We start from the raw sequence: 9452 nt of genomic DNA, 5'->3' as shown, positions 1-9452 counted from the left end.
ATCTATGACATGCTCCAGTTCCCATGATGTTTCTGACTAGGATCAGTTTGAGGAAGATGAAGATACCAAAATGCCTTGGCTCCCCCTGGACTGCTGATCCACCTGCCTTCTTCATGCTGTCCTTTGCTCAACCTATATTTGGGAAAGTCTGCCTTCTTGCAATCTGTTTTCATCAATACTCTGATGTTTCTGTTAAATATTCATAACAAGTAGGGCTGATGGTAGTTCTATTGAAACTTTTTAGAAGAGAATATAACAAAATCCAAAGGAATGATAACTAACCAGAAGACACTCATCACATAAGGAAAATTTCCCAATTACTTTGCTGGCTCTTTTTATTCTTTTATTAATAATCTTTCACTAGTACACTGATAATGTTGGCTTGATATTTCATCATAATTAGAATATAGATGCAGATTAAAGCAGAAATGAGAGTTTCATCTCAGCATCTCTGGCTTTTAGTTTCCAGTGGCTTCCTTTTATCATTGATACCTATCCTTAGAGAAGTGGGTGTTTAGAGGTCTCAGCTGGAATTTCTCCCATCAGTGCCAATATGTGGGTCAGTAATCAGAGCTCACTAGATGATTTTATCTTATTGGGATTTTCTGATCGATCCTGGCTGGAAACACCACTCTTTGTCATCCTTCTGGTGGCTTACATCTTTGCCCTGTTTGGAAATATCTCTGTTATCCTAGTTTCCTGCCTGGATCCCCAGCTGGACAGTCCCATGTACTTTTTTGTTTCTAATCTATCCTTTCTGGATTTCTGCTTTACTACCAGTACTGTCCCACAGATGCTAGTCAACCTTCGGGGACCAGAAAAGACCATTAGCTATGGCGGTTGTGTTGCCCAGCTCTATATTTCCTTGGCCTTGGGTTCTACGGAATGCATACTTCTAGCCATCATGGCTTTTGACCGTTATGCTGCTATTTGCAAGCCCCTTCGCTACCCAATCATCATGAACCAGAGACGCTGTATCCACATGGCCACTGGGACCTGGATTAGTGGCTTTGCTAACTCCCTTGTGCAGTCCACTCTCACCGTGTTGACCCCAAGATGTGGACAGAGGGTGATAGACCATTTCTTCTGTGAAGTTCCTGCTCTTCTGAAACTAGCTTGTACAGATACCCATGTGAATGAGGCTGAGCTCAATGTGCTAGGGGCTTTGCTACTTCTGGTGCCCCTCTCCCTCATCCTGGGCATTTATGTGTTCATTGCCCAGGCAGTAACGAGAATCCGCTCTGCTGAAAGTCGCTGGAAGGCCTTTAATACCTGTGCTTCACATTTGCTGGTGGTCTCTCTCTTCTACTTTACAGCCATCAGTATGTATGTCCAGCCTCCCTCTAGCTATTCACGGGACAGAGGGAAGATCATGGCTCTCTTCTATGGAATCGTCACACCCACACTCAATCCATTTATCTATACACTGAGGAACAAGGATGTGAAAGCTGCCCTTAGAAGGGCACTAACTAAGGAATTTTGGGTCAGGACAAGATGATCTTTGAAGAGAAGACCTAAGAAGTAAGGCTGGTTCTGCCTTTCAAAGAAGATTTCAGACATGGAGACAAGAGGACAGTGTCATAAAGTTCACAGGTGAAACAGGACAAAGAAAGAAACCATCAACTCTTAATGATCTCCACACAGCCCTTATCTACTTTTCAGACTATCTGTTTTTGCAATATTGGATCTTACCAAGTCATATCAATTTTTTCCCTAACCCTTATGGCTAGTTAACTTAGTTTCAGGGGAAAAACCTGGTGTAATAGCTAGAGAAAAGATATTTAGAAAGCTTTAAAAGGTATATTTGGCATAAACTCTTCCTAAGTGAATCCCAAGTAAACTGGAAATGATCCCATGCTTTTAAAAATGCCATACTATGCTGAGTTAACTTTAACCAACATGTATTGACAGCATTTAGTCGTCTTCTAACAGTCACTGTCCAATTATGTCATCCACCAAAGGCCCCAGAGGCAAGTGAAATCAAGAAACATTTAGGTCAAAACCATATAAGACAGACATATGCAAAAGGAAATACATAAAAATTTTAGACTCAGTGATTTTAAATGTTACTTTTGCCATAAACCTGAGCCAGTCTTACACTGGTATGATAAACAACAATGAGGTCAGGGCAAATACAAATAGAACTTACTGTGGAGGAAGAGAGAAAAAGCAGAAAGATGCTTTGAACAATGAACAATGATGGAAAAACCGAAGGCCGAAAATATTCTAACTCAAGAAAACTTACTAGTAATTTATGAGTTTAAAGAGACAACTTCCTTTACCACTTGACTGGGTAAGTTGGGCCTAGTTCAATGTAGGCGTTATGAGGAAATCACGTTGAGTTTAAAGCCTTGCTTGACTTCTTAGCTTTACTTGAAAAAAAGATCTTATAGCCAACTGCCTTGCAAATATGTATTAGTTAAACATGCCTAAAGAAAAGAGAGTGAGTTCAGTAAAAACTCAACATCATTGCCTGGAATGCAAATCAAATATTTTTCTTCATTAATGAGTATATTTATCCCCATAGATAAAGTGATAAACATATGTGTGCCTTTTGGTGAAAACCATTCATTATCTTTGACTATAGTTTTTTGCCACCAAATAGGGACATTAACACTTGCCTTAATTCAAAGGTGCTTGAAATTGCCTTTCTTAGCAAACTTTAAATTTAATATGTAATACTATAGTTCTGTGGCCCATAAAACAAATCTAAATAATAAAATTTTAATTCTAAATTCATAGAACTGTACATAATTCTTTTCCCATATGGGTCATTACAGAGTATTATTCTGAGGATCAGTAGAATTTCTGCCAATCTCTCTTTTATAGTACATATCCCCAAACTTTCTTTATAAAATCATCCTTTCCAAAATACATTTAACCATTTTTACTTATTTTAGTCCTCTAGTTATTTCAAAGTAATGAATCACAGTCCCTTAATAAGGTAATCTCTAAGGTCTTGATAAACATGAATTTCTCGAAACCCATCAGTGTGTTTCATCAGATTCCTGAATTTTGGAGAATAAATACAATGGATGGTATGAATTCTGGAATCTGAATTAAATTGGTATATGACTAGGAACATTAACAATCTATGTGCATTCAACACTGCCAAAAATAATGTAAATTTTTGAATCGCAAATACTGAAGACAGGATGTAAGTAAAATATGCAAAAACTCTCCCTCCCAAAATAAAATATTCCAGTAAATCAAGATCACCTCATAAAATGGAATATTTTATATGAATTTCTCTTTTCTCCCCACATATCAGTAAGAATCTTGGCATTTTCCTACTCATCATATTCGACTGCATTTAGAATTTGTTTTTCTGACAACACTGGTTAACCCCAATCACATGAGATGTCCTTCTTTCAGGTGGGTTCTATTTGAATACTTTATCAATGCATTGCCTTTCAATATAAGTCATTCCCAAGCCCATATAACATTCATATTTGTAATTTCTCAGATTACTGCAGATTTCTCTTTCATGCTTTGGACATGATAAATGTTCAGTAAATGCACTCAACATGATTGAATCTAGAACTGTTACTTTTTCTTTTTTTTTTCCACTGCAACCCTCCCATCTCCTCCTAAAAAGAACAATGCAAAGATCTACTTCCTGTCAGTTAAGTACAGTGAACAATTCTGCTTTCTGTGGTCCAGTTGGAAGACAGATGAAGCTAAAATATAAGGAAATGGATTTTTTTTTTTAGTTTTTTTTTTCTTTTTCTTTTTTTTTTTAATTTAAATATATTTATTTTAATTAGAGGCTAATTACTTTACAATATTGTATTGGTTTTGCCATATATCAACATGAATCCACCACGGGTGTACATGTGTTCCCAATCCTGAACCCCCCTCCCACCTCCCTCCCCATACCATCCCTCTGGGTCATCCCAGTGCACCAACCCCAAACTTCCTGTATCCTGCATCGAATCTTGACTGGCAATTCGTTTCTTACATGCCATTCTCCCAAATCATCCCACCCTCTCCCTCTCCCACAGAGTCCAAAAGACTGTTCTATACATCTGTGTCTCTTTTGCTGTCTCGCATATAGGGCTGTCATTACCATCTTTCTAAATTCCATATATATACATTAGTATACTGTATTGATGTTTTTCTTTCTGGCTTACTTCACTCTGTGTAATAGGCTCCAGTTTCATCCACCTCATTAGAACTGATTCAAATGTATTCTTTTTAATGGCTGAGTAATACTCCATTGTGTATATGTACCACAGCTTTCTTATCCATTCATCTGGTGATGGACATCTAGGTTGTTTCCATGAAAAGATGCTCAGCATCACTCATTATCAGAGAAATGCAAATCAAAACCACAATGAGGTACCATTTCACGCCAGTCAGAATGGCTGCAATCCAAAAATCTACAAGCAATAAATGCTGGAGAGGATGTGGAGAAAAGGGAACCCTCTTACACTGTTGGTGGGAATGCAAACTGGTATAGCCACTATGGAGAACAGTGTGGATATTCCTTAAAAAACTGGAAATAGAACTGCCATATGACCCAGCAATCCCACTGCTGGGCATACACACTGAGGAAACCAGAATTGAAAGAGACACGTGTACCCCAATGTTCATCACAGCACTGTTTATAATAGCCAGGACAAAGAAATGGATTTTAAAGAAATGAAGGTTCCTAGTTAGATTAGAGAAAGAAAATCTGTTTCCTCAATTCTAACAAAATCTGGAAAAGTATACTAAACTTAAAAAAAAATTTTGATAACAGTGTTTGTCACAATTCATGATCCATTTTTACACAGGACTTCATGTCACTATATTAATAATATAATATATATGCTAATATTTATATTTAAAAAGTTTATAGTATTAATTTATTAATTTTGATAAAGCAGTGTATTTCTCAGAGCTTGTATGTTGTACTTCTCAGAGGGTATTCGAGGTTGTTAAATAAAAATGCTACATCTTCTTGAGTTTATTAGTTTTGCTTGAAAGTCTAGATAACATTTAAATAAATGAACATTGAAACTACTATTTTGTATTGGAACAAGTATGGATCTATTATGCTGTGGAAGTTGCATACATTTTTAAGCAAAAACATGGGACCACAAAAAAAATTAGCACTGCTGTTGGAAGTTGCTTCCTATATGCCCCCCCAAATCCTAAGGGTATGTTTTGATTTACCTTCAATATTACAGACATATCAGAGCAAAAACTTGAGACTTAAAAAAATTCTGAATTTTTAACATTTTTACATAAATGATATCTGCTATTTTAGAATTTTATACATTAAAATACACAGTTAAATGAATTACAGTACAGGTACTATCAAGCAGGCAAATAAATATAGTACAATGCTGAAAACAAAATTAATGAAAAAATTTAAATATTCTTACAAATATTACTAAAACATCAGTAAATTTATTAAATTTTATAATTAGTAAATTTTATAAATAGCAAGTCATTAAACTGAAAAATATTTTGTGATATAGAAAGAGCAGTAGGAAGCATATTCAACAAGGTAAAATTATCTATTTCAAAACAAAGTCTAGTGTCTATTTATTAGAGGAGCACTAGAAAATTCCCAACGATGTCAAAAACAAATCAAGGCTTAGATAATGTGGCACTACACAGATTCCTCTTTCCTACCATGTGTGAGATCCCATTTTAACATCTACCTTCTAATTCCTCTGCGGTGACTTCCCTGGTGGCTCAGACGGTAAAGCATCTGTCTACAATGCGGGAGACCCGGGTTCGATCCCTGGGTTGGGAAGATCTCCTGGAGAAGGAAATGGCAATCCACTCCAGGACTATTGTCTGGAAAATCCCATGGGCAGAGGAGCCTGGTAGGCTACAGTCCATGGGGTCGCAAAAGTCGGACACGACTGAGCAACTTCACTACTATTCACTACTAGGGAACAGGCAGAGGAAGAAAACTGGGTGAAAACTCAGCAGGAAACATGAGTATGCGGGCCCTCCCCCAGGACGCCTTACTCAATTCTATTTAAATAACATACAGCTGACCCTTCAACCACACAGGTGTTCATCTGCCTATAATTTACAGACAGCCTCTTGAATCCTCCGTTCCTAGACTCTGCAGATTTAAGCAGCTTCAGTACTGGTACAGCGCAGTAGTACTTACTATTGAAAAATATCCACATATAAGTGAATCCAATTCACATATAACTGAATCAAATTCCTTTGGGACCACATAATTCAGGAAAATAAAATGTGAGTCTAAGTGATGCGTGTCTTTTCTGGATTGACACAGTTTTTAAAAAAACACTTTTTCCTACTTCTTGCACTCTTACTCTATGCCATATTTTGAGATGACTGGATCCCAAGATAGATAAAATCTGGATCCCCCAATTATTGAAAAGAAAGAAAGAAGCACCAACTTCCCAAGTCAGATTTTATGTGCATAGGAAATACAGTGGTGGTGGTGGAAGTCACTAAGTCGTGTCCAACTCTTGGGACCCTGTGGACCCCGCCAGGCTCCTCTGCCATAGGATTTTCCAGGCAAGGATACTGGAGTGGGTTGCCATTTCCTTCTCCAGGGGATCTTCCCGACCCGGGAATCGAACTCAGGTCTCCTGCATTGCAGGCAGATTCTTTACCAACTGAGCTACGGGGGAAGCCCAAGTATTTTGTTTTAAACCACTGGGATTTGGAATTGATTTATTACTGCAACAAAACCTATGTTACCTTGACTAATATGAGTACCATACACATAAAATCCCAAATGTAAGAAATTGTATTATTTAAATATAATTGTTAAAAAAACACTTAAAGCTGATACCTGCAGTAAATATTGTAGTTAGGTAAAATATCAGTATTCCCATTATGAATCATGTAAAATTACTAGAAATATAAGCCACTTTTGTTCATGCTGCGCTTTACAATAGTCCTGTTTATAAACATAAGCTAGCACATGATTTTCTGAGTTAGAATTATAAAATTTAAAATCCCTAAATTTCTTTCTAAATCTACAGCTTGATTGGTTAGAGTGTTACATAGAGAACACAAACCAGCAAGCAGGTTTAAAGTCGTATTTCTTACATTAGTTGAACTTGTACAGAAAGATGGCACTACTAATACAAAGGTATCCAACTGAAACTTTATGACTCTTTTTACCATAAATACTTTGATTTTTCATAAAGTAAATTCTGGGGAAATTTTTCAGTTAATAACTACATTGGACCATAGCCTTAGGACCACTCGCTTATGGCAATAATTCTACATGAATCAATCTTAAGAGTTACTTTAATTTTCTAGATTAAGGAGTAGCAGAAGAAAAAAGAAACCTGTTAAACGAGTTCTAGTATTTTAATCCTTGGTATTCAGAAGGAAAAATAGAGTGGGGATAGTTAGGTCTTTCTCCTCAATCACACAGCACTAGGTTTTAAGTCAGCAAATCCTTGAAAGTAAAAGGTAAATGAGATTTCAGGTCTTAAATTCCTCACTCATTTGTCTGTGACATGTTCTCAGACCATAATAAATTATACTAGAAATCAGCAACAGAAAGATAACAGGAGGATATCCAAGCCTTTGAAATTTAAGTAATAGTCCTCTAAGTAATCCATGGATCAAAGAGAAAATCAAAGGAAATTAGATAGTATTTGGAAGTAAGGGAAAATAAAAACGCCACATATCAAAATTTGTGGGATGCAGTGCTTAAAGCGTAATACTTATTATTAAATGTTCATTTTAAAAAAGAATAAAAATCTCGAATCAATAATCTAAACTTTTACCTTAAATAAAAAACTAAAAAAGAGAAACAAAATGAACCCACACAAAGTAGAAACAAGGAAATACTAAAGAAAAGTATAGAATTCTGATTTAACCCTCCCTGCAACATTTCCCCTTTGGTAACCACAAATTTGCTTTCGGTATCTGTAAGTATGTTTCTGTTTCGTAGATATGTGCATTTATTATCTTTTTAAAATGAAATTCTATATATGAGTGATATCATATGATATTTTTCTTTCTCTGAGTTACTTCACTTAGTATAAAAATCTCTAGGTCCATCATGTTTCTGCAAATAGCATTATTTCGCCTTTTTTTTTTTTTTTACATTTAGGAGTAGATGCAAGAGTAAACATTTTAAAATTTTTATCTTATTGTTTAAAAGGTAGATCTCATGTTCAATGTTCGTACCACAATTTTTTTTAAATGCTTTTCCCATTATCATAGGATTTGAAAACAGAATACGTTCAATTTTGGATGTATTACCCATCTGTGGTAGCCTATTGTTAAAATGGTGAGTGGATTATCAGGTTCAGTTATTTTAGAAAAGATATAGTATTTGAATGAAGCCTAGACTCAATGACAAAGAAGTTGTCTTTTAACTCTAATTACTTTTGATTCTGTAATTTTGTATGCATTTATGTAACAATTACTAAACATTCTCTTTTTAAATGAGATCCATACAAACATGCGTGACTTCATGGGTGACCAATAAAGTTAAAATTGATCTTTCTTACTAGAGAAACTTAAGTCTGAACTTATACCGTAGAAAATAAACTGTATATGTTGTAGCAGAATCTAAGATTAAGTTCAACCCAGATGATAATTAACTACTTTTCACTGAAGCAATCCTTGAGGGACAGGTCCATGAAGTCCCATGCTTGAACTCACAGTGTTTACCTGAAACATCAACCACACTGAAAAGTTTGTTCCCTAGTGCCAAGGCAGCACTGATTTCATGGGCTGTCCATAGGCTCATGGGTATCAAGGGCTCAGTGGGAAGTTAAAATGTCTCTGGGTCTATGCTCACTGTTTAATCTTATATGAAAACATCTCAGTCCTTTCCCTACATGAAAATTACAAAGATCAAGCCGCCAGCTCAATTCTAGAATAAAGATGTCCACTTTTAGGATTAAAAGAGATTGGTTCCTACTGACGAAGATCAGCTCTGGTGAGTGAAACTTCTCTATATTTTGTGAAACATTTTATAGCTGTGCTCCAAAATTTCTATATTTCCTTTCACATTTCCTTTGTTTTTTAAACCATGTTTTTCATGCTTTTGTACCCATTAGTCCTCCCAAATGCTTCTAGCAAATCCACAAATGACCCTCACAATGGTAAATTCAATACTTTTATTGTTATTTTAAATTTCCTTTCTTACATTAATGAATCTACTGTACATGGGGGCTTCTCTGGTGGCTCAGTGGTAAAAAAAAAAAAATCTGCCTGCAATGCAGGAGGTGCAGGAGATGCGGGTTTGATCCCTGGTTTGGGAAGATCCCCTGGAGAAGGACATGGCAACCCACTCCAGTATGCTTGCCTGCAGAATCCCTTAGACAGAGGAACCTGGTGAACTGCAGTCCACAGGGTCACAAAGAGTCAGACACAACTGAAGCAACTTAGCACACACTGTACATTTTTTTTTTTTAAACATCTGTCTTCCATTGGCTCTATGATGTCACTCCTTACAGGTGTTCTTCTGTAAATATTCTTTCTCAGTCTGACTCAGT

At 36.2% G+C, this 9452-nt stretch overlaps 1 protein-coding gene across 1 annotated transcript; it reads left to right on the top strand.

The window, feature by feature from the left end:
* Window positions 1-553: 553 nt before the first annotated feature.
* Window positions 554-1498, top strand: LOC133235913 (olfactory receptor 2B2-like). The gene has a single exon (XM_061397693.1). It carries the CDS (start codon window positions 554-556, stop codon window positions 1496-1498), a length of 945 nt encoding a protein of 314 aa, XP_061253677.1.
* The last annotated feature ends 7954 nt before the right edge of the window (window positions 1499-9452 follow it).

This window comes from Bos javanicus, chromosome 23, assembly GCF_032452875.1.
Source record: "Bos javanicus breed banteng chromosome 23, ARS-OSU_banteng_1.0, whole genome shotgun sequence".
Classification (NCBI taxonomy): Eukaryota; Metazoa; Chordata; class Mammalia; order Artiodactyla; family Bovidae; genus Bos; species Bos javanicus.
The sequence above is the reverse complement of the archived record's forward strand: the minus strand, read 5'-3'. Positions and strand labels throughout refer to the sequence as shown.

Bases quoted from the DNA above. Each gene is read 5' to 3' on its own strand.
- LOC133235913 (XM_061397693.1), top strand. From the start codon at position 554: ATGTGGGTCAGTAATCAGAGCTCACTAGATGATTTTATCTTATTGGGA.